Raw genomic sequence first — 25,723 nt, forward strand, 5'->3', positions numbered from 1 at the left:
TTAAGCCGCGAAACCTTTGGTGGGAGTGGAACCCACGACCTTTGGTGTTAAGGCAAAGTTAGTCAAGGGTAAAACGTACTCCGACCAAAAACATTTTTTAAAAATACCAAGACGTTACGGCTTCCATCGCGGGGCCTTGTTGACAATTGTGAACAAGGCACACATATGAGAGCCGAAACGTCTTGGTTTCTTTTTGTCATGTCTGGCATCCAAGAACTGGGCGGCGTAGACGTAGCGTCGAAAGAACGTTTATTCCTGTTACTTGGCAGGCAGCCAACAGGTTACATACTGCGCGCGGTGGGCCCGTGCGAGCGGTCTTTTAAAACCAGCACGGGCTACCCGATAAGAGATAGCCGGGCAGAGAGCATGCGCAGACAGCACGCGATAACACGCGTGCTTGGTTTCGCGCGCACACAACATCTCCTTCCTCCTAATGAGCACAAAGTCCTTTTGCCACATTATACAATGCAACTAATGCTATGGCTGATATCTGTCAGGAGGTCGCCGGTCCCTCTGTGGATAGCGTCGCTCCCCTGGAGGGTCGGTCGTTGCCGCAGGGGCCGCAGCTGGAAATGGCTCGTTGGCGCTCTCAGGATCCCTGAAATCTGGAATAAAATCTTCCGTGATGCTCTGCTTTGAGCTGTCGATGCTGAGCAGTAGCTGGTCTTGATGACGACGCCAAATGAGCACCCCATGATTCGTTCTAACGCGAACCTTGTATGAAACGGGGCCAGACTGCTGAATGATAGTGCCAGGGACCCATTTCTCAGGACCTCTGTAATTCCTCACGAGGACCTCATCATTGATGTTGAAAAGTCGCTCACGTGCCTTGCGTCGCACCATATCGGAGAGCTGTTGCTGAGCCACTCTTCCCCCGACAGAAGGCTTGACTGCGTCGAGTCTCGTGCGCAGTCGTCTACCTATGAAAAGGTTTGCTGGAGTTTCTCTTGTAGTCGCATGCGGCGTGTTGCGGTACGTCACCAGGAACGTCTGTAAGGTTGCCTGCAAGGAGTCTTGGGGTCGTCCTTTCCGCAACGCAGATTTCATTGTCTGTACAAATCTCTCCGCAAGGCCATTCGTGCTTGGATGGTACGCTGCACTCACGATATGACGACCACCGAAGCCTTTGACGAAGCTCTTGAATTCTTCGGAAACGAACTGTGGTCCGTTGTCGGTCACGATGGTCTCGGGTACGCCAAAACGCGAGAACAAGTCTTGGAGACACTGAATTGTGTGGTACGCCGTAGTCCTCTGCATGACATAAACTTCCGGCCATTTTGAGTGTGCGTCCACAGCAACAAGGAACATTTTGTCTTTCATGGGTCCAGCAAAATCCAAGTGAACTCTTTGCCACGGCGAAGTCGGCCATGACCATGGATGAAGCGGAGCCGGTGCTGGTTCGTTCCGTTGCTGTTGACACTCTTCACATTTCTTCACGTGTTGCTCTAGGTCCGCGTCGATACCAGGCCACCAGACGTAGCTCCTCGCGAGTTCTTTGCATCTTACGATACCGGGATGACCCTGATGAAGTTCCTCAAGCAAGAAGGCTCGGTGTTTTGAAGGCACAACTACTCTCATGCCGTACATTAAACACCCTTGATGAACTGTGAGCTCCAAACGCTTGTCGAAGAAATGTTTCAACTCCTTCTCAGCGACATGCGACGGCCAGCCAGTACTTGTGAAGTTCAGTACCTTGCTTAGTAATGGATCACGCCTCGTTTCACGAGCGATGTCTTGGCCTGTGACAGGCAGCGTTTCCAAACGAAGCGAATAAAAAATTTCGCTTTCTTCTTCTGATTGCTTTTCGCTGCTGTCGAGCGGCAAGCGCGATAAACAGTCTGCTTCCGCATTATCGGAAGATTTCTTGAATTCAAGAGCATAGTTGTAGGCTGACAGCGTCAGCGCCCAACGCTGCATGCGGGCAGCTGCCATCGCGGGAATGCCTGTTTTCGGGCCGAGAATTGTTTGCAGTGGTTTATGGTCAGTCACAAGCGTGAAGAACCTACCGTAGACGTAGAAGTGAAACTTCTTTACGCCGAATACGAGGGCAAGGGCTTCTTTCTCGATCTGACTGTAGTTCTTTTCGGCACTTGACAAGGTGCGGGATGCGTAGGCAACCGGTCGAACTGATCCATTTATCATTTTCTGCGAAAGAACTGCGCCTATACCGTACTGAGATGCGTCGCAGGCAAGTTGAAGCGGTCGCTTCGGATCATAATGGGCAAGAACTGGAGGGGAAGCCATAGCTGCTTTTATCTCCGTGAAAGCAAGCTGGCATGACGCATCCCACGTCCACTCCGTTGTTTGCTTTAGCAGCCTGTACAACGGCTGTGCCAAAGTCGAGAGACGCTGAACAAACTTGCCGTAATAATTGACCATCCCAAGGAATGACTGCAGTTGCTGCTTGTCTTTTGGAGCAGGCGCATTTAGTAGTGCCAGTACCTTTTCAGGCGATGCGCAAACACCCTCGGCGTTGATGACGTGGCCCAGATAACGGAGCTCTCGTTGAAAGAACGAGCACTTATCGCGCCGGATGCGCACACCGCGTTCCTGCAATCTTGACAAGACGGCTTCCAAGTTACGGAAGTGCTCTCGCTTGGTCTTGCCTGTGACCAGGATGTCGTCAAGGTAGCAACTGACTCCTTCCAACCCTTTCAGCATGTTGTCCATAATTCTTTGAAATATGCTTGGGGCGGACGAAATGCCGAAAGCCAGACGGTTCATAGTATACAAGCCCTTATGCGTGTTTATCGTCAGTAGTTTCCGGGAGCCTTCCGCCATAACTACCTGCTGGTAGGCCCTACTCAGGTCAATCTTCGAAAATTCCTCCCCTCCTGCAAGCGCTGCGAGAAGGTCATCTATCCGAGGTAGCGGGTAGCGGTCTACTTCTAGACAGGGATTGACGGTGGTTTTATAATCGCCACACAGTCGGAGGCTTCCATCCCTCTTCACTACCGGTACCAAGGGCGTTGCGTATTCGCTTGTAGCAACAGGCGTTATGATGCCAAGCTTCTCCATTTTCACAAGTTCCGCTTCTACTGCACGTTGCAGAGCAAAGGGAACGCTTCTTGCCTTTACAAACTTCGGCTGTGACCCTTCGCGAAGGACAAGCTCGGCCTGCTCTTCCGTGATGGTACCTAGCTCATCCTTGAAAAGTTCGGAATGGCTTTCTAGCATGGCTTCCAGCTTTTCTTGCCAGTGCTTTGATATTTCTCGAGAGAGACCAAGGTGATTAAAAAAAACTAGGTTCTTCCAATCCAAACGAATATCTTGCAACCATTCTCTGCCGAGGAGTGCCGGTCCTGTAGAGTCCACGACGTACAGGGGAAGCTCCACGCACTGGTCGTTGTGGCGCACGACGACTTTCGCCAGACCCTTCGGTTTTACTATGGCCCCAGTATACGTGCGCAGCTTTAACGATGCTGGCTGAAGTCGCTTACGTGGAAACAACCTCTGGAATTCGCGCCATGATATGACGGATACGGCTGCGCCGGTGTCAAGCTCCATCGTCAGTAGGACACCGTCAACGTTCACGGGTACAGTAAATGGGTCTGCGTTGAATGATTTAAGTGAGACAGACGACTCGTTTCGGACGGACGTGAGCATCTTCACACGTTTCCGGAGCTTTGCCTCCCTAGCTTTCTTTCCTTTCCTGCAGGCGCGTTGAATATGCCCTTTTCGGTTACAATTGTAACATGTATCGCCGATATGAGGGCATGCTTCGCTAGAGTGATTGGGTGACCCGCAACGGAAACAGCTTGCCGACATCACAGACTGCTTTTCGCCTCGAACCTTATTCACTTCGTACGCCGGGGATGCGCTGTTATGCGTGAACGCCGCGCTAATCGTTGCAGTTTCCATGGCAAGAGCTCTATCTACGGCCTTTTGGAAGGTTAGCTTTTTGTCTTCCGTGAACAACACACGCTGAATGTCCTCGCGGAGCAGGCCGCAAACGAAACAGTCCCGGAGCGCTTCATCCAAGAAACTTCCAAATTCGCAACTCTGCACCAGCCTTCGAAGTTCCGCGACAAATTCGGTAATGGACTCACCGCTTCGCTGTGACCGCTTGTAAAATTTAGCACGCTCTGCGATGACAGACGACTGCGGTGCCAGGTGATCGCTCAGGAGTTTCAGGAGACTGTCAAACTCTCGTGACGACGGTGCGTCCGGTGCCGTCAGCGACTTGAGCAGCGCGTAGGTCTTCGCGCCGATGAGACTCAGGAACGCAGGAACCTTCTTTGCTACTGGAACATCGTTGACCAAAAGATAGGCTTTCAACCTTTCCTCGTACGAGCGCCAGTCACTCGTGGTCTCGTCGAAAGGTTCAATGTGGCCGATGTGACTCATGACTCACTTGGAAGTTTCGGCTGCCGTGATGCCAGTTTCAGGAATTTCACCGCAGGGAAATCTTCGTGGCGGGAAGCTTTTACACAGAGGCCAGGTTCTTCACACTGCGAATTCCGTACGGCGGTCATCCCATCTTCGTCGCCAATATGTCATGTCTGGCATCCAAGAACTGGGCGGCGTAGACGTAGCGTCGAAAGAACGTTTATTCCTGTTACTTGGCAGGCAGCCAACAGGTTACATACTGCGCGCGGTGGGCCCGTGCGAGCGGTCTTTTAAAACCAGCACGGGCTACCCGATAAGAGATAGCCGGGCAGAGAGCATGCGCAGACAGCACGCGATAACACGCGTGCTTGGTTTCGCGCGCACACAACACTTTTCTTTTAATGTTTTTGGACACCGTCCGTTTTATTCTTGACTATGGGCAAACCAGACCAGACGAGTTTTTGTTAAACTCTTGATTTTAAGGCAAATTTAATTAAGGCACCCGAACCCATGGCCTTTGACGTGATTTGAACCCTGTACCTTTCGTGGGAGTCAATCCCACAACCTTTTGTGTTAATTAAGGCAAAGTTAATTGAGGCACTCAAACCCACAATCTTTTGTGGGAGAAAACAAGTAATAGGAAATAACATTGCATTTGAATGAAAATCTCAAATAATGTAATGAATGTCTCGTGAGTGTGCAGGCTTTTGCCTTCATCCTCTTTAGCATGTGCTAAAGTTACTGTCGACTTTTACCGTCAGGTTCTTTCAACATTACAAATGGGAATGGGCACATCAACCACACAACATAAATATCCACATTTTACCTGCTAACAAATGCTGAAAGTTACCGCTCAGCACAAGAGGTGTCTTTCTGTATCGGAAGTTTCTCAAATGTTATCGCTGGTTCTATTTGTTGTCGATATTTTCGACGAGCCTTGTGTAATTAGATTGTGTGCGCGACATAAACAACAGTCTACATTCTAGAACTTGCGCGAGCACCAGAGATTATGCTGGAATGTTCAATGAGTCATAAAAATAGCCCAGGCGTCTGATCCGCAGATCAGATTTTCACCAGTCACCGACTGTGCTCGCTGCTATCGTTGTGCTTTGAATGTAACTTGTTTTTCTGGGCATACCGTCACCCAGTAAAGAGCTAGTTTTGCAAGTTGCAGTTTTTGCTACTGCGTTCTTCATTGCAACTACAGTAAAAGCTCGTTAATTCGAACCGCAAGGGGAAGCCGCTTCAATTCGAATTAACGAAAGTTCGAACTAACGAAAGTGAAAGAGGGCAACAGTACACTGCGATTTGGAAGCAGTAGGGCATGTCAGAAATTTGGCGTGTCAGAAAGTGATGGCGTGTGCCGTGGGCACACGCCATCTTCAAGTCGAAGCTCTGGGTCCGACTGTGCCACACCACCGATGTCCACCGAAACGAACGTTAGCTGGGGCTTAACTCCATCCCAATGAATCGCGACGGCCGATACCTCCTAAGCTGAAAACAGAGGTGCACAACCGATGAAGACTGCCGAGACAAAGACGCCGAACATGTGAAGGTGGCGAAGGCCCTGATTCGTTGGTTCTTGATTGCAAGCGCAGCTGCGACGTACTTGATTCGCTGTGTTTTAGAGCTTGCCGTGCCATCTCCGCACAACATTAGCAGCTGTACAAGATTTGCAAAGCCTCAGAGATTCGCAATGGGCATGAAGTCTCCGAGGTTACGTAGAACGGAGAGGCGGCAGCCGCCGCTGCCTTCTGGCTGACCCCGCGTCGGTTAGATTTTTGTCTGATTTTGCCTTCTCTCGCCGTTCTCTCCGTTTCGGAGGCAATACAGCCTTGTGTGTAGGCAGTAGGCGCGTTTCTCTGGCCGTGTGCCAGGCGAGCGTAGTTCGAATTATCCGTGAGGGAACCTTCTCGCGTTCGAATTAACGGACTTTTTTATACATAGACTTCTATGGAGCTTGGCCGGACCAAATCGTACAGTTCGAATTAACGAGCTTTCACTGTACAACGTGAAAATGCAGTACGCCATAACACACAATGCATCACTACATTGCTATCACTTTGTTTTCCAGATCAGTGGCTTCTGCCCTCAGTGGGCCCTGGCTGTTCTGTGCACTTCACACCCCCCAGCCTTCTCTCCTACTGCAATGGCATCGCCGGTACAGCCGAACCAGGAAACCCTTTCTTGCTGCTTGGCTGCACAAGGGAAGCCGAGCCACACCCCATCTATTGGAGCAGTCCAGTCGCATGCTTAGATGTGGCCAACCAGTTCGTCCATATTCCGAGCCTTGGAGACGTACGAGTGTCTGCTCAAAGGGTAACTGCCGCACTTCAGTTATAAGCCAGGCCTACAAATCCTGCTGTGCTGCAATAGCAGCAATTGTGCAGGGAACACAAACGAAAAGATGGCAACATGAAAGGGCACAAAGTGCAAACTGAATTGAAAAGGAAACATGTTCACTGCAAAAAGGCGATGATACTAGATCGTATGCAAAAAAATTGTTAAGTAGGTGATAAAGAAGTGAGAGAGAAAGAGAAAGAATGCTAGTTTGAGGGAGGAGCAACAAGACCAAACTGACGTAACTACGATGGCTATGTGCCCATGGCCTGTGTCCTAGCACATTAATTTTTAAGGAAACATGCAACTTTCTTTTCTGTCGGCATCACTTACACCTTGCTTACGCATTGTTCAAACCTTCCTGACAACATACAAAAAGCCTTCTGCAATTATAATTTCTCTATCGAACTTATAGTCATTAAATTAAACATTATTTTAACACTGGGATAATTAATTTTCCCAATATTTCACCAACTGGCCCAATCCTTAGCTCTCCACATTTGCCTGTATGCAACTGTAACGCACTGAACTTGCTTGAACATCAAGTCATGCAATGGCTGCAAGGCCTGGCATCCAGTGAGTGTGTGATGTCACAGAATGGAGAAGAGTTCTGCATAAGCTATCTTACTTGCCTCTTTATCTCCTTTGGTGCAACACCGGACACAAATGCAGTGCGCTAGAAAGATATTACTATTCAATACTGTTGCATTCTTGAAAATGTGTCCTCATATAGAGCTTGCAAATTATGTTTTCTCTCGGCTGTGCATCGGGTTCTCTGAAATATGCAAAAGCATATGTCTCATCTCAGTTTCGTATTCATGAAAGGTAACTTTGTGGTTACCTGTGGTCTGTAGTTCATAATAGTTAAGAGTGCAGCCTGTAACTGCACACAACTACTAACATTTGCCTAAGGCTGCAGAATGTTACCTGTGTTCAGTACTGTCATAGCCTCTTCTTTCCTGCATCACTTGAATGTGCCTCATGCATTTCAACATAGAAGAGTTCAACCGTCAATGCTCTCATGACGCACGAATTTTGTCTGGTTGATTCATCAAAAAGAAATCGAGCATGTTTACCCTGCATTTGACAGCAACTGTCTTTACTGCCATTGTGGCTGTGCATTAGGCTATTCCCTGCATGGCACTCTGGTAATTGATTCAGCAAGATTGTATGTTGCCAATTTTTGGAGCATATTTGTAGTACAAACTCTCTTAATTCAGTTTTCTTTTTGATGCTTGTTTTGGTCCATTTGATGAAATGTTTGTAGCTCGAGCAACCCTCATTGACTTAATACCTGTTGGGATTGTGCTAGTACAGTCAAACGTCAGTATAATGAATTCCTACTTGCAGCCAAAAAAATTTCGAGCAAGCATCCCCCCTCAAGCAGGTTGAAATTACCGGCAAAGTGTGTATGGGGGGGGGGGGGGGGGGCGTTGCTATCCCAGAATGGCACCAAAATTAAACATGGCGACGACAAAATTTTCCAGCACGAAAAAAGAAATGCAGTGGATATCAATGTAAAATGTTATTTAGCATGAACTTTGTTAAGCCAAAAATTTGTTAGTGCTGTTCATCACTCTCAAAACCATCGAAAGACTCCTGCAAAACGGTCACAAAAAAAAGTTTGCAGCATTCCGCTGGAAGTTCGCAGCCAAGCATTTGGCACTAACGAGAGTTCCAATACAAGTCAAGCTCAGCTGCAGTGCATGGGTACCGATGGCGGACGGCGAACTGCGGTGTGGCCATGCTCGCATCGCAGCTGGCAGCTCCGCAAATACCAGCGCATTTTCTGCTTCGTGTGAAATTATCGGGAGAAGAGGGTAAAGCGGCAACAATGGTTACAAAACGTTGTTGCTTGGGAGCATCGGTGGTTCGTTCTGAAGCGCCATTTGCTACAGATTCCAAGTGAGACGGAAAAGGCCTAGCAGTGATATCGGTGACAAGCTATCAGTGGTGATGAGGCTGTCGGGGTGCCAGAGCGTAGCTGCGACCACTCCTCTGTTGCTGCGTGCTGTGCCACAGGGAGATCCTCTGCACTGTGTGAAAGGCAGATCTCTTATTTTACCAGCAAGACCGCTCGCTGTCGGCCGGTGGTCCGCGAACTGCAAACAGCATGCGACGAGTTGCTGTGTCGCTCACGGGAATGTGCCTTAAAAATGAAAAGAAAGAAAGAAAAGGCCTTGGAAACTTCTTTTTGTGAACTCGATGTGGCAGGCCAGTGTTGCCTGGGTGCGGTGCATGATAAGGATGTGGAGCGGAGATGGAGAGGGGGTGCACATTCCCACAATGGCACGGAAACTTGAAATTAGCAGTGAAGTTGGGGTGGGAGGGGGCGCTTGCATGGGTGGGGGAGCTTGCTCTGAATCTTACAGTAGTTAAATCACAAGTTTCGTTAAATCGAGGCTCGTATATTTCAGCAGTGCAAATAAAGATGAGAACACTCCTAGCAGATGGCACTGTGTGAGCAACATACTAATCGGCAAAGTAATGAATTTGTAGAAAAGGATTGGAACAATATAGTGAATTGTCCTCTTCAGCATTTTCGCTCGTGAATGCCGCTCGCGCTCAGAGTCCGTACTCTGCCTAGACTTTTGCCGCTGCACTGCTCCTAGTCCGATCAAATAAACACCTTTATATTTGGTACAGAGTGCTGTTCCCTCAAACTTCCCACCCTGGAACCTCGATCCCATACCCTGCCATCTACCATGCCTCAGGACGCCTCCCAGAAAACTCCTCCTCCTGTACCGACTGCATGTCCTGGTGTACCTCATCACTACGACCCTGCCATCATCGCTGTCGCTGCTGACACCGATCTGGAGGACTGCCTCATCGCATACGAGAGGGTCAGCGCACATAACAAGTGGGACGAACCAGGCAAACTGAACAATGTGCTGTTCTACCTCACAGGTGTCACCAGCCTATGGTATAACAACCACGAAGCAAACTTCCCGACCTGGTCCACCTTCAAGACCACCCTTGTCGATGTCTTTGGTCGCCCTGCTATTTGTAAGCTGCGCACCAAGCAGCATTTCCAGGCGCACTCTCAGCAGCCGGGTGAATCACTTACCAGTTACATTGAAGACATCCTGGACCTATGCAAGAAAGCGAACTCGACCATGGCAGAGTCTGATCGGATCAGTCATGTACTGAGAGGTGTCAAAGATGACACCTTCAACATGTTGCTCACCAAGAATCCTCGTTCCGTGGCCGAAATCATCACATTGTGCCAAAGCTATGAAGAGCTACAGCGGCAGCGGTTGTTGACCTGTCGCTCTTCATCGCACGACGAACCCCTTGCTGGTTTGACTACAATTTCAGATCAGTCTGCATTGCTTGAGGAAATGAAGGTGTTCGTCTGTGAGAAGGTTGCCCGCCAACTATCATTGCTAACCTTTGCACAGCCGCAGCACATGCAGGAGCCCTCCTCGCATTTTGTGCCTCTGCTCCGCCGCGCCATTGAGCACGAGATCAATGTGGCTTTGCCTGAGCTCCACCAAAATGTTCCTGCGGTTGCACCTCTCAGCTCCGCAGACGGCGTTACCCTGCCCCCACAGATCTGTGCACCTGCACCACTCAGCTACGCCGATGTCATCGCCTGGCCTCTACCACTTCCGCAATGTGCATCTCTCAGCTACACCAACATCGCATCTAGACCGTGCCCACAGCACGCCACGCAACCATTTTACCAGCCAACCCGTGCAGTGCCTCCTGTGCCATAGATGGGACTTGCCACAGCAAATAGGTTGCACACTTCAGACAGTCTACCCATCTGCTTTGCTTGCAGCTACACCGGCCACGTGGCACATTTTTGCAATCATGTGCAGCCTTCTAGCGCTGCATTGTACCCAACAAGTCGTCTTGTCAGTTTTCCCCACCCATATGATGACCCACATTCTGACTTGTCACCGGCAGTATGCCCAAGTCCCGTCACTCGCCGTTCACCTTCTCCATGTCATCACTCATCATTGCCGACGTGGCCTCATCCCTTCACTCGCGAGGAGGAAAACTAGTCATCGCAATCCACGAGGCACAGGCTGCGATGCTATCAAAATCTGAAATCCCTCAACGAAGCCCATCGAATGTGATGGACATGTTCGAGGATGGTATTCACACATCTGCGCTTATGGACACTGGAGCCGCCGTATCTGTTATGACCAACTTAGCCATTTGCTTCGAAAAGTGATGATGCCACTTTCTGGTCTATCTCTCCATACAGCCAGCCCCCAGCATATTCACCCCATAGCAGCGTGCACCGCTCGTGTTGTCATCGCAGACGTTATATATGCCGTCGAATTCACCATCATTTCCTCGTGCTCACATGCCTTCATCTTAGGTTGGGATTTTCTCTCCCGCCACAGTGCCGTGATTTATTACGCATGTGCCGAAATAGAACTCTCACCATTTTCAGACTTGATGCTAGCCGACAGTCCTTCGACTTCGAACAAGCTATTCATCAAAGACAACACCACAGTCCCTCCAAACTTGTCAACGGTTGTCTTTCTGTTGCAGCAGCCTCTCTGACACCACTGCACTACTTTCTCCATCCGACCGCATTTGCACCTGAAAAGGTCTGCTGCTACCTTTTGCAACCGTAGAAGTCACTGAGGGCTCCAGTGCTATCTTTGTTAGCAATCCGTCCCCATGCACTGCGATGCTGCTGCGAGGGGAGTGTCTTGGCAGCATGGAAGCCATTGAAGCAGCTTACCATACTTGGTTACATCATCTCCAAGAATGGTATCCTCCCCAGTCCAGCCAAACTTCGGGCTGTTGCCGAATTCCCTAAACCTACATCCGTCAAAGACCTGTGCAGTTTTGTAGGTCTGCATTTCTACTTTCGATGCTTCATCCAAAACTTCGCCACCGTCATATCACCCGTGATGAAGCTCCTTAGAAGCAGCGGGCCCTCACTTCGTGGTCGTTAGAGTACAACGAGGCATTCATAATCCTGCGCCGTTTGCTGACGTTGCCTCCAATTTTGTGACACTACGACCCGACAGCCCTTACAGAGGTGCACACTGATGCCAGCGGTGTTGGCCTTGGCACAGTTTTTGCACAGCGCAAACACAGGTTTTCTGAATAAGTTGCGGCTTATGCAAGTTGCACCCTTACGAAAGCCGAGAGTAACTACACTGTGACGGAAAAAGAATGTTTGGCAATCATCTGGGTTCTTACTAAGTTCCGGTCATATCTGTATGGCCGCCCATTTGACGTCATCACTAACCACCACGCACTTTGTTGGTTGTTGTCACTGAAGGACCCCTCAGGCCGTGTTGCCCATTGGGCGCTTCATCTGCAGGACTACAATTCTCGTGTACTCTACCGTAGCAGCTGCCAGTACACTGACGCCGACGCCCTCTCATGCTTGCAGTATGCACACTTGACGCTGTTTATTATTCCCCGGTCAAGTGGTTGCACCAGCGAGGTGCAGTTTGCTGGGAAATATTCCAGGTCAACGTTGGAGAGCACACAATGCTGAACATGGTGAGCTGAGCAATTGTCCAAAAGGAGGCAGATATTTCGTTCCGCCTTGCGTATCTCAGCATCCAGGTCCTTCAGCCAGTTGTGTCATCCGCGCCTTTTTGTTTGACACGTATTTCACTGGCATGCTCTTCTTCCCACTGAAAGAATGCAGCTTCTCACTTGTTCCAATCATGAATGGCACACATTTATCATTGCCATCTATGTTCATGCACAGCAAAACAGTCAGCTGCTGCTTACTATGTTTGCTACCGTGGCACTCTTCATTGTTCAAAGCCAACATCTTTCTTGGCAACAGCCTGTAGAAAAAAGCAATCTCATTGGCATTGTATATGTTGGAGACGGCATAACGTGCCAAGATGTCGGGGACACGATCACTCAGCCAGTCCTCTGCTCCAGTTGCGTTCGCTTCTGCCGATTCGCCACTGACCACCTTGCCTACAATACCATGCCATTCCTTAATCGTTGTTTCAAGGCCAGCGCCAATCGGTGCTGGCCTTGAAATCATTGCATCCAAGAATGCTTGCGAAGTTAAGGGCCTTTTGCTGGAGAATAGCCCCGCTCAATGGCATGTTTTTTACATGCATATCGAGAAACCACAAGGCTTTTTCTGTGTCGATGTAAGCCGCTTCATTTAGGGCTTTCTTTTTTTCTTCTTTTTTTCTTTTTGCCTGAACCACCAGCACTGATGGCACTCATGATAATGTCCTTCAATTTCAATATGGTTCCATGAAATCCCATACCTTTCAGCAACAGTCACGTTCTTTTCGTCACTCATAACTTCAGCCATAATATTGGCCTTTACATCAAGGCATAAAACTTTTCTCGTATGAGGTGCACTGCTCATCATGAACAGGAAAAAACAGCCTACGCACGAGGTCTACGCACCTTCTGCTCCACAGATTGAAGGCCGCCGGCAAAATTTGTGCATTAAAGGGCGCATGTAAAGCACCGTTTGCCCTGCCTGAAGTTTTCATTTTTACCTCCCTGTCAAGGAAGCTCTTGGTACGTGCATGCGATGCGTGAGAACTTTGCTAAATCGGGATAGCAGTATAAAATGACCTTGTTAAATCACGAAAAAAGTACATGGTTTTCAATGGGGCAGAGATTGGGAAATGAAAAAAGTGCGTTAAATTGAGGCTCATTATTTCCAGGTTCGACTGTAGTAATTTGTTAGAGTGATTAGAATATGAATAGAATAATGGCAGAAGTCAGTCGAATCAAATTGCTTATGGAATACTGAATATTTATAAAATAGTTTTTGACTAATGAAATGTCATTCTCATCATTAACATAAAATGATCTTCACATCCTGGTATATTCACGTTAGCAAATTTCTCCCATTACTTTACACATCATGAATAGTTATTTATTGAAAGCACAAACAGAGCATCAGGAACAAATAAGCAGTTTATTCGCATACTCGGGACTCATTGGTGAATGTGAATGATAGCTGTTTGGCCAGAAAAGTGTGAAATTCAGAAGCAATGTAGCATGCTCCACTATCTTACTTATCATGTTTTATGTCTCCAGGATGTCAGGATGTACGTGTACGGGCATGAAATTTATCGTACTTTTGCTCCTGTTTTATGCTTAATCGTGCACAGTTGGTGACTTTTAAGGTACTCAAAAACTATTAGAAATACATTCATTTTTAGAAATGGTGACTTCGATTTGAGGACTGAATCGAATGATATTTTATTTGTTATTCGAACGTTTCGAAGATTTGCACACGCCTAATACTTTTCAAGAGGTCCTGTTGCTCCAGCTCAAGAATGTTGCGTACATATTGCCTTAATGTTTGGCAGCCCAACTGCATTTTATTAAATTTTTTTTACTTTTCTTTTTTACTTTTTTTCCGAATGCAGGCTGGTCACACTACACACTTGCTTGTACAAGTTGTGAGCAGGGCAGAGGTGTCGGCAAAGGAGATCCGCAGTCGCATAGGAGAACTCCAGCCTGCCACCGATGTTGAGGTCCGCGGAACACCTGATGGAATGTCTGCTGACAGTCTCCTGGCCATGGTGAGTTGTTGATGGGAGAGAAAGGATTTTGTGACTGATGCACTAGAACGTGCCCAGCTTCAGGAAAATGTGGTAGAACAGAGGGCAGAAAATGTTCATCTCAGAGCGTTAGAGGCAGAATGCACGCAGCAAGACTTCCAGCTGAATAAAAGAATTACTGGATAGCGGTCAGCTCATGGATTTTGCTCTAGGATTCACAGACGCTGGCTCAAGTGTTCATCTGCACCATTCCTTTATAATACCACTTGTCATAACTGAAATAGCCTTTCCTCACGTCTCACTCTATATACCTATGGTTAAACCAAATATTTTAGCTGCACATGATGTGACACAGCAGAGTAAGAGCTGTGGAAAATCCTTAGCCTTAGGCATTCCGTTACATCCCAAATTTAAGTGACAGTAGCAGACTGTGAGCAAAACAAGAACAAGGTAAAAACGGGAGCCAACATTTCAACAAGTGGACTTGTCTTTTTCAAGCAGCAGACTGTATTAGATGTCATGCTGCGTAACATGAAGAACATATGTGCTTCGGCTCAAATGGCTGCCATTGTAATATTTAAGCGAATTATGATTTAGCTTTTCTGTGTTCATACCATGACCATGCATGGCTCAAGAAGTGCTTGATGGAAAGGTTGCTGTACAAAAGTATACTGAATTTTCAAAGACTTAAAGGGACACTAAAGGTTACCAGAAAGTCAAGTTAAAGTGATAAAGCAATGCTCTAGAACGTCTAAGGCATCAACATAATCGCGAACAGAGCTTCAGTAACCGAGAAATTGAGGTAAATGCACGACACAATTTGAGACACCCCAGTGACATTCCGGTACTAGCCCGATGACGAAAGCACTCCTCATCATAATTTATGTCACTAGTACTCAACTACTCGTATTAAAAAGATCATTTAATTAGATTATAAGACAGAAGAAAATGCTACTTGTCTACTTCTATTCGATTCTAAAAAAAAGTGACATTTTGACGTTACCCTTGAATAGTATGGGTGATGGAAAGGTTTCGTTTTCGCTCGACTCTGCGTGCTCGACTTTGCGCCTCGCGCGCTTTGGAGTTTCAGTTGTTTCTTTATTGTGTCGTGCTGCGGTGGTCCTGCTGGCTCGCGAAACTTGCATTTGGAACAAGCAGTGAGAATGCCCCGTCCATGTGATGTTGTGGGATGCACGAACGGTCCGCGGAACTTGGCCAAAGGCAGTTGCAGCGGCGAATCCAAGTTTACTTATCACTGTGTGCCAACGAGTGAACCTCTCCGTTCGAAGTCATTTAGTGCCGTACCTCTGCCACAGCACGCTGGCAAAGAGCCGAGAAATCACGTAGTGTGCTCGCTGTACTTTCGTCCAGAGGATTACGAGTTCAATGCCGACTTACTGAAGTCGCGTGAAGTGCCTTTCAAAGCAGGCTGTCGTCGTAGCAGTACGCAACGATGCCGGCAGCGTGAGCCCTCAACAGCAGGTCACGTTCATCAGTGCTTAAATCGCTGAACTCGATCCCAGCATTGCTAGCTAATGTGTCGTTGTCAGGGTCGTCCATTGCAACGAGCGTCGAAGTTGGCGTCATAAAATAAAGAACCAGCTTATCGTCATGCGCTTTCCCGTCTGCTAGCCACCATAGTTCCGCTTTCGCGCTGCTGTCGGCTGTCTTGGTTATGTTCCTGGCCACGCGTTTGCGTTTTGTGCAGAAAAACCGTAGCGCCATCTGCAGGAGCCGTTTTACTCACCAACGGCGCAACGTCACTATGAGACCATGACGTCAATACTCCTCGATCGGAGGGCGGATGATTTGAACTGCGCTAGAGGTACGCGGACGCTTCAGAATTTCTCTTAAAATAAGTCTCTTCTTCGCACGAAACAAGCGTTTCGAGGCTTCTGGGATGGTATATTTCAACAGTCCACGTTGACTTAATATTAACCTTTAGTGTCCCTTTAATGGGCTGCTTGACTCTCTCGTGTCTCCTGCAATCCGGCTTCTTCACTAGCATGTGCAGTGGCGAAAGTTGGTGTACTAGTGCAATGGTACGAGAGAGGGCGCGAGTGTTCTTAGCTAGTACCACCTAACGGCATGGTTACTTGAGTGCAAAAGGAACTTATATCTCTCTTCAGTTTGGGATCAGTGCCATGTACTGACTGACTATGTGCTTGCCACCACGCATCATGGGTCCATCCTGCAAAAGGCTTCAGAGTGCGAGATCGGGATGGACAAACTTGATCGTTATAACACGCCTCGGTTCGCAAGACTTCCTTGATTCCACAGCATGTTCCATTGGCTTACTATATTCATTGTGTGTCGGCTAGCTGGCTTCATGTATAGAAAGTGCAGTGGAGTTCCTTTTGTTTGTTTTCTTTCGCTATTTTGTTCTGTGTCCTTTGTTCCTAGAGTGCTTGAGACCTCATACAACATAGCAGTAGAGCTAACCGATAACCCCAGTAAGTGTCCCAGCAGCATAACCCAGCATATTTACTGGAAAACTATCATTCTACTTTGTCAATCATCCTTCAATCGTTCCTGCTCAATTCTTTCAGTCGGACCAAAGCCATGTGCCTGTGGTGCCAGCCGAGGACTTCCCGCCGCTGTCCCCGCTTTACCGCTCCTTGCGCTTTGTCTCGGTGAACATAGATGAGCTCTGCTTCGTCTTGAGCGACAACAGCGACGTCGCCGACCACAAGAAGTGCCTGCAAGAAGTGGTTCGCCTTAGTCTGGACTCTGTGTCATGTGCCTGTCGACCCAGGGCCACTCCTTCTGCCATGCCCATGGGAAATAATCAGCCAGACACTTTGCCTGCGGTCATCTATGACATCTTTACATTCGTTGGTGGCATACAGGTGAGCAGAAGTGAAGTACTAATAGCACATTTGTCTAGTGCTATCGCTCTTAACTTGTCCAAAGGACTTCTCCTTGGGCAAGTTGGTGCTTAGATTTCCTAGGTATACTTTGTGGCGCAAAATACGTTTCTTAAAGATGGACAGAAGAAAGGAAGACAGTGAAGTGGCCATGTGTCACTGTCTTCCTTTCTTCTGTCCCTTTTCAAGAGGTGTATTTTGCACCACAAAGTATACCTAAGAGCTCTTCAACTTGGTTTGCAGCCAATGCGCGCTCCTCTTGAGATTTGAGCCAGAGAAGCGTTCCCTAGTCGAACGTTCAGCTGCTCCCAGAGCAATCAGATAAGTCACGTGATCACCATTCTGTTGGACTTCGGTCGTGATCCCACCTCAAAGATGAGGGTGCCTCCGAGCACTCTGAGCAGAAGTGCAGTGCTCTGAATGAACCAGCTGAACATGTTCCAAGCGCTCAACTTCAACTGTATATATGTAAATTGTACCACCAGAGCACGCTAGAGCACTTGAGAGTGACCAGTCGAATGTGGCATAGGGAGGTTCCTAGTTGACTAATGCATATATGGGGGATTTAGAATGGCTGTGTTTGCACAACTATAATGCATTATCTTTATTTTTATTTTTTCCCCATAATTTCTATTCTTAAAGTGTGCCTCATGGTGCCTGTCAACCTATGTTCTGAATATTATGTTATTGTAAAATTAAACAGTGTGATTTAAATGGCCGCCTGTCTTTGGAAAGCCGGGCTTTAAAAAGAGTTATTAAATGCTTTTCAATTCTGAGCACTTTTCTCTAGTTTAAGGGTCTGAGTTCACTGAAAAAGAAGTGAAGGGGTGTTGATGTTCAAATAAATATGACATGGCACAATTTCTTTTTCAATGCATTGGGCGCAGTGCATCTAATGCATGTCAATTTGTTAAAATTACATCTTTGTGCATTTGAACCGTTGCGTTGTGCCGAACATTCAAGTTATCAAAGTAATCAATCTCTGATTGTTTTCAGCAGTCTCTGTGGAGATCCCCTCATACGTAGGATGCCAAGTAGATTTGGCATGGTGCATTGATGGCAGCAGTGCATGCTGAACAAGGGCCCGCCTCCATTATGGTTTATTTTTCTTCAAGCTACCTCCATCTTTCATGCTTGAAGGACACTTGGCTGAGGATCTTTTGAAATATACTGAACCCAAGTTAGCTTAAATAAAGTAATTCTTCTAAGGCTCTCCAAAAACAAGGTCCAATTTTTTTCAGGACTGGAACTAGCATGTCTATCAGATTTGAGGCTCGTACTGCTGATAGCTATAATTTGAAGTGGTCTCTGCCTACCTGTGTATACTCTGTTTGCCATTTTCAAGACGTCCTGGAAGTAATGTATGGTGAAGCTGTAAGACAGCAGTGCATTTGTGCTTAAATTATTAAATTGTTACCCTGGTTGTGTTGAAATAGTGGCTTGTCAGCTACAGTTTCTGTTTGCGGAGTAGAGAAAAGTTGCACAAGTCCAGTTATGCAAGCGGAGTACTTGAATGACAATAGCAACATTGATTCTGCTAAGTTCTCTCATAAATGGTGGTGTGTTGTGGTTTTGCAAAGCCCAGCTCTGTTGACCTAAGTGTTCAAAGTGACATCTCCGCTAATTAAGGCTCATGGGCTGCGAAACTTCAGATACTGACAGCAATATCTGTAGTTGGCCCTTCAGCCTGCCAGGTATATAACATTATCTAACCTCTCCTACTAGGCCGTTGCTTAGGCTAAACTAGTGCTGCCCTCTATCTCTACCATTGTGGTGTACTGCTGCTGCCACTGTTGTTCAGGTTACAGCGTGTTCAAAAATCTTGGTTGCCCAAATTTCAGAACATATTCACATGCCTACATTGAAGAAACAGAATGCGGAGCATGCTGAACAGTCAGGCAGCTTATACCCAGAATTGTGTGTGGTAGATTGAGAACGAAAAGTTTTCCTGGAGAGCTTTCATTTTTCAAGACAGTTGCACTTGTTGGGCATTTCCATTGTTACTTGCGCTCCGTGTACGTTCATGCTAAAGTAGAGACAGCACTTCCTATAGATGCTTTGGCCTGTGTGAGTGCATTTCTTGTTTGGTATTGACTACAGCTTTTCTCTTTGCATCATCTTAAACAGGTTGACAACCAGCTCTCGCAAGACGAGTCATCGAACGAAGTCTATGATTTCCCTGTCGTGTTGGTGCCCAGAGATGATACTTCATCGACAGAGGGTGCGTCGTCGTGCCAAAATGCTGTGGCATCGCTGACGCTGTCAATCGAAATTCTCCGTGATGGTCGCCTGACTGCAGATTCACTCACCATCAAGTTCTCTCCTCTTTCTCTCTTCTTGGAAGACACACTGCTTTATAGGTTAGTGGCTACTACAGTTCTCAGAAGCTCTGTGACCTACTATGGCAACGGAAATTTACCAAACTACTAGATTATTGCATTTTTTTGCCACAAGCCAACCTACTAGATCAGGAGTTGGTTTTTCTTTTAGCATTTAATGGTTATAGGCCGCATGAATCAAGTGGCAGTAAAGTTCCGTCACACACCATCCATTGCTTATGATCATGTCACCTGCAAAGCAATGAGGGGTTAGGAATAATCTCTGTGCCACTGCTTTATATAGATATCAAACACATGGTCTCTCATTTTCTATACCAGTGCTGTCAACTAGACTAAGAACTTATCAGCTCCGGCACATGTTTAGATGAGCAACTGCTGCTTGCAAAACATGCGGTGCGGTTCAGTGCAAAGGGAACAATCTGTAAAACATTTTAAATGTTTGCTGACCATTCTTCTGACTACATGTCGTAGAACAAGCCACACCAAGATCACAAGCACTGGCAAATGTAGAAGAAACGAAAAAGTGGGTTTTAGCCTGTTCCAACTCGTTCATGTTTGGAGTTACATTGACGGTATGTGGCCGTCAATTTGGCTTACCGTCTTCCATTCGTTTTGCAGGCTGGCCCGCATGTCAAGCTTTGTGCGTACAGCCTGGCACTGTGCGCCTCTCCCAGCCAGTCGTGAGTCCCGCCTTCCCCAGGAGGTGGCGGTCGCTTCTCAGGCTCTGATGCGAACGGTGCCAGTGCGGGAGATTGTGCTGGAGCCCTTGGCAGTGCAACTCAGCCTACATGCCTCGTTGAAGCTGTACTTGTCGTTGAACGGGACGCCACTGAGCTTTGCACGATTTAGCCGGAGGAACCTTGTGACGGGCTGCTACCAGCTGGGCCAGCTGTTAACGCGGCACTACGTGACTGGGGCACTGCTCAGGGCAGGTGAGCTCAGTGGTAGGGCTTTAAAAGGCTTGTTACCATGAAAAGGTTTTCATCTGTCAGAGTGTCAGAGAGGAGGCTTTTTATCAATTTCGGCAACCTGGAATTCCTCAGTGCACACCTTAATCTAAGTGCATGGGTGTTCTTGCTTTCCGCCCACATCACAGTCCAGCCCCAATGGCTGCTAATTGAATGTATGATCTTACCCTCAACAGCAGAATTCCATAGCCACTGAGTTGTCACGATGGTTAATCATTTTTTCTGATTCTAATTTTAGGTTGGGTTGTGGGCTCCTTGGACTTGCTCGGGAACCCGACGGGTCTGGTGCGTGCCCTTGGGTCTGGAATGTCTGCGATGGTGGTGCTTCCATACAGAGGCTTAGCACAGGGCCGACCCTGGGCTTTCTTCATGGGCATCTCACACGGAGCTTCCACCATGTTGCGTCACATCTCCTCAGGTGAGCCCAGTGAATGTACAGTCCTAAACAGTTGACATATACAAACAAATTAGGGCTAACTAGTATCTTTTGTTTTGCTTTTGGCAATGTGTGTAATGTCAGCATGATTTTGGCTCGAGTGAAGCTTATGACATCTTTGGTGGCCATATATATGGCAGTGCAAGATCGTGCTAAAGAGTGTGAGTGTTTTGCAAATGGTGTTCTGCTTTTTCATTTCTTGTTTGCATTTCATTTGTCCATTACTGTACATGCCCTCATGATTGAGCCAGAGAGGTGAAGAAAAGAGCTATGTTAAGTTAGCCATAAATGAAATGCAGTCAGAACTGCAACTGGTCAACCACAGGTGGAAAAATTGGTACAATTCAGGTTGCATCACAGAATGCTGCGGCGGCACTTGCATTTTCTTGCTCGTTTGTTACTGCACTCATGTAGTAACATGCGCTGCACGAGTTACTGCTTGCTAAAAGAAAGTGTTTTTGTTTTTGCTGTTCGTAGCTGCTCATGTCACCTTCACTAAGAAGATGATGCAAGGAAGTAAACAGATTAGCTGTGTAATCTGAACACTGTCACCATCACAGGCTTCTACTGTCATAAAACTCAACATTTGTCTGTGTCAAGTGAAATCCATTGCTGCCGTGCAGCATACATAGCATTTAATTGTCTGAATGGACTTTGACAAGTTGTGTCACAGTGCTGTTTGGTAACCAATGAAACTGCCAACATGGAACTGATGTTGTTTTGACCCTGCTTGTTTCTTATCCCAACTTTTTTCCTGTTCTAGATTCGATCAGCCAACTGAAGTGTGTACAAAATGAGACGTTGCAATAATTATAATAACCATGGTGAACAGTGTTGCCACTTCACTTAATTCATATTATTTAAATGTTGATGCTAATAAGATGCAGCTAAGTGAGGAAAAAAGAGCTGCAAGTACAGCACAGCACAGCTTTCATGCCCACAGTCTATGCTGCCTGCATTGTGTTTCAATGCAGGTGCACTAAGTTCTGTGACACAGCTTGCCACCAGTGTGTCTCGGAATCTGGACAGGCTCTCCTTGGATCCAGAACATCTCGCTTGGAAGGAATCACTTCGCACTGGACCTTCAGCAGGCATTGGCCAGGGACTATCAACACTTGGAATCAGCCTGCTAGGTATTGCCTCCACATTGTTGCTTTGCTTCTTGCCAATGTTTGTTTTCACCAGATTATCACCATCATCAAGTTCTCGCTCAGTGCAGGACACACTTGAAATATCTGAAATTTCTTGGAAAGACATCGATTCTAAAGTGAAAGAGGTATGTCTAATCAGATTGTGTGCGCATCACAAATGGTGTTGTGCGTTCTTGATTGTATGCAAGCACCAGCAATTACTCTGGAATGCACAACAAGTCGAGCACCTCTATTTTGAATGCCTTTACAACACACGCCTTTACAATGAAATGACCTGTAACGAAGGAATTATTCTGTCCTGGTTATGTTGTGAGCTATGCAGTGACCTGTATAACAAATGATTTTGGAGGCCTGAAGCGTTTTGTTATAAAGGCTTTCAACTGTATAAATGACGGCCTTGATCAGTTAGTTTAGATTCGACGACTGATGACAGCGTTCACCGTTGTCGTTGTAATATGATTGTTACTTGTGTTTCTGGGCACAAGTTCACCCGATTCTAAATTCTCAGTTTTGGCAGCGTTTTACTTCCTCACCATCACCTGTACAATGTAACAATACAGGTAATCAACACAAATTAATCACTATACAAATAACCAACCTACCTTGCAGAACCATGTCTCAGTCACAGATATTAAAGGCAGCCAAGATGTGTAACCAAGGTAAAGTAGAGTTTTGAATAACATGAGTTGTGAATATTATGGGAACCCGTTTCAGAAGCCATACCAAAGTCGGTGCCAAAGACTCATGCCTGTCAGCACTTGTGTAGTCCTCTCACTTGTCACTGCCCTTCGAGCTTTTTTTTTTCTTTTTTCAGTATGAAGCCTAATGAACCCCGTTGCGGTGACTCAGTGGCTACTGGCATTCTGCTGCTAAGCATGAAATTTCTTTTGCACCCTTAAAGTGTTGATTTTAGAGTTCTTCTAGTTGTCCCTTGCTGTAGCAATTGTATGACTGATTTAGAATCGCTGGCAGCAAAGCTTGGGTGATAGAGATGGTCATTTCAACTTTTAAGCATTAGCCTATATTTGACAATCCAGTCATTCAATCAATGGTTAGTTGGTTGGAACACAGAGAAAACTAACATTGACGAACACCAAGAGACAAGACGTAGTACATATGTAATGAAGTGGCTTATATATATCAATCTGTGCTGCCCCTACTAATGTGCTGGCTCTGTTCTCTACATAATTTTGCAAAGAAACAGCCGGCAGTACCTAAATAATCTCACTGCAGTGCATGCCACATATTCTCACCTCAAGTGCATGATTTCTTTTTAAAGTGAAGCTTTGTTTGCCTTCCTTCCAGGAGTTTGGCGTATCTGGCCAGTCGGCTTTTTGCCAAGCAAAGTAGGCCGATCCCACAGCGTAACAGTAAGCCAGGCTGATGCTACAGATGATGTAATCGAAACCACCTCAGTTCCAACAACATACAGGTCACTACATATCACACCACTCTCTTCCCAGTTGTGTTGCGCACTTGTGTTTGCTTCATTCTTTTGGGTGAAATGGGTCTCAGTGGAATTCCAGCAGATTTCATGGAAGCTAACACTGTCTTTGACAGTCATTATTGATTATTTATTTTTTAACTGACACTGTAATTGTTTTCATGGCAAAACGCAGGAGCTGTGGCAGGCATTGTGGATCACCCAATGCAAGCCCTGATTCATGAGGAGAGCCGAGGGCCGACTGGATTTGTCAAGGGCGTTGGTCGTGGCCTCATGGGAGCCGTAGCCAAACCAATCAGCGGTGCTGCTGAACTTGTGGCTCAGACAGGAAAAGGTGCACTTCTTCCTCACTTTGACTCACTCTATCCACTGTTATCGCTTCACTTCACTAAATTTTAGAGGTGGGCAAATGTCATCTTTTTCTAATACAAATCAAATACAAATAGCAAGTATCGAATTTCGACTAGTCAAATGCAGACACATATATTTACTGCAGGAGTATGTTTTTATATAATTTGGTACAATTTTCATACTGATTAGTGAAAAAAAAAGACGGCTAACAATCAGGGTCAGTTTTAAACACACTATTTGTCATTGAATAATTACACCAACAACCTCTCAACGTCTTTAGAGCCTGATTGCTAACCAGCTTTCCAAGAATGAATAGTATGACTATCTTTCCAATAACACTAAATAAACGGTTGCCAAAATATGGAGAGACGACGGGGAGGGGGGAGGGGACGAGAATGCTGCTGAAGGACTTGTGTGCCACAGACACGTGTAATAGGGCCCGTTGTAAAGAAACCGTCACTGGTTGTAGCATACAAGATAAAACTGCTACATGATTAGACTACCATAAACACTAAATGACAGACTACAAGCAAAAATGACAGGCTGTGATGTAGGCTTCAGCTGGGAAACCGTACATAGCAAAGCTTGCTATGTGCCCATTTTGTTTCTATATTGCTTCTCAAAATATTGTTGTTTCACTTTTGATAATTTGCAATATACTTTAACAGACAGAGAACAGTAACCACACTTTAACAGTTAGTTTCTGCAAAATATTTGGTTAGTTTCAAATATTCAAAAATACTAAATAGTTTCTTTTTGAACAAGAATAGTTAGTGTGTAATATTTTATTTGTGTTTAAAATATTTTATATTCACCCACCTCTACTTAACTTGCTTTGTTACTAGGGATAAACGCACAAATTTACAGCTGATAAGTACGCATGATGTCTTTGGTGTCCCAGAAACTTTTATGAATAACTGGAACAGGCTGAAAGAATGTGCTTTTGCAAGTCATTTTGTTGCATTCAACAGAAGTTCACTCATCTTTGTTTTACCACTAAAATTTTATGCATATATTGCAATTTGGGATGCATTGCAATCGTGACATTGCAAAACATGGTAGTTCATCGTAATAATTTTTTATCGCAGCACGTTTCACTCCTGTGGTCGCACTTTTTTTGCAGGGATCCTGCAAGGTGCAGGCTGGGGTGATTTCACCCAGCGCAGACATGAGCCTCGGTTGTTGTCGTATGACAATGCACCCTATTCGGGGGCAAGGGTTCAAAGAAAGATTCTGCCTGACCAAGAGCTGCTGCTGGTCTTGCATGTCCATCTGCTGTCTGAAGAGAGCACCAACCAGCCTTTGATTCTTGTGCTCACTCGGCAGGTAGGTCAGACAAACATAGTCACACGTTTGCTTGTGTTTTAATTTATTAACTGATTGATTGCTCAATCACTCAATTGATTTTGATGTCCCAAAGTGGCTATGAGACACACCATAGTGGAATGTTTGGGATTTATTTAGGCCACTTTGAACTCTTTAACATACACCCTAAGACCAGTGATTGATTTATTTATTTATTTATTTATTTATTTATTTATTGATTGATTGATTGATTGATTGATTGATTGATTGATTGATTGATTGATTGATTGATTGATTGATTGATTGATTGATTGATTGATTGATTGATTGATTGATTGAAACATTCTAAAGACACACCGGGGCCATGAGAGAGACTATAGTGGAGAGACTTGGAATTAATTTTGACTGCCTTGAGCTCTTGAGATCAGCATGTGGGTTTCTTTTTTTAAGTTTTACCTTCGTCGAAATGCAGCCACCTCTCCTATCAAATGAACCCATGACCTCGTGGCCGGACAGCAGCAGAGCACCATACCCACTGAGCCTCTGTGGCAGTTTCTGTCCACGTTAGAAAAAGAGTATGCATAAACTAAAAAACTAGCAACGATGACTGACAGCTGCCTCTTGGTTATGTAGTCTGCATCTCAAAGATTCTCTGTTTCACCTTGTAAGCTTGTCATTGACTGCTGCATGTGAACATACAGAGTTGCCTTTC

General features: G+C 46.2%; 1 protein-coding gene across 2 annotated transcripts in view; it reads left to right on the top strand.

Moving 5' to 3' along the window:
* Vps13B (vacuolar protein sorting 13B) overlaps positions 1–25,723 on the top strand; it is a 132,571-nt gene that overhangs the window by 101,455 nt on the left and 5,393 nt on the right. For both annotated transcript variants that reach the window (XM_075700123.1, XM_075700124.1), the window contains exons 49-57: positions 6,404–6,648; positions 14,016–14,171; positions 16,700–16,999; positions 19,145–19,377; positions 19,975–20,288; positions 20,563–20,742; positions 21,735–21,893; positions 23,531–23,689; positions 24,830–25,032. In XM_075700123.1, the coding sequence (XP_075556238.1) occupies positions 6,404–6,648; positions 14,016–14,171; positions 16,700–16,999; positions 19,145–19,377; positions 19,975–20,288; positions 20,563–20,742; positions 21,735–21,893; positions 23,531–23,689; positions 24,830–25,032 (1,949 nt within the window). The remainder of the gene's footprint in view (positions 1–6,403; positions 6,649–14,015; positions 14,172–16,699; positions 17,000–19,144; positions 19,378–19,974; positions 20,289–20,562; positions 20,743–21,734; positions 21,894–23,530; positions 23,690–24,829; positions 25,033–25,723) is intronic.

The sequence above is a fragment of the Dermacentor variabilis genome, chromosome 7 (assembly GCF_050947875.1).
Source record: "Dermacentor variabilis isolate Ectoservices chromosome 7, ASM5094787v1, whole genome shotgun sequence".
Taxonomy (NCBI): Eukaryota; Metazoa; Arthropoda; class Arachnida; order Ixodida; family Ixodidae; genus Dermacentor; species Dermacentor variabilis.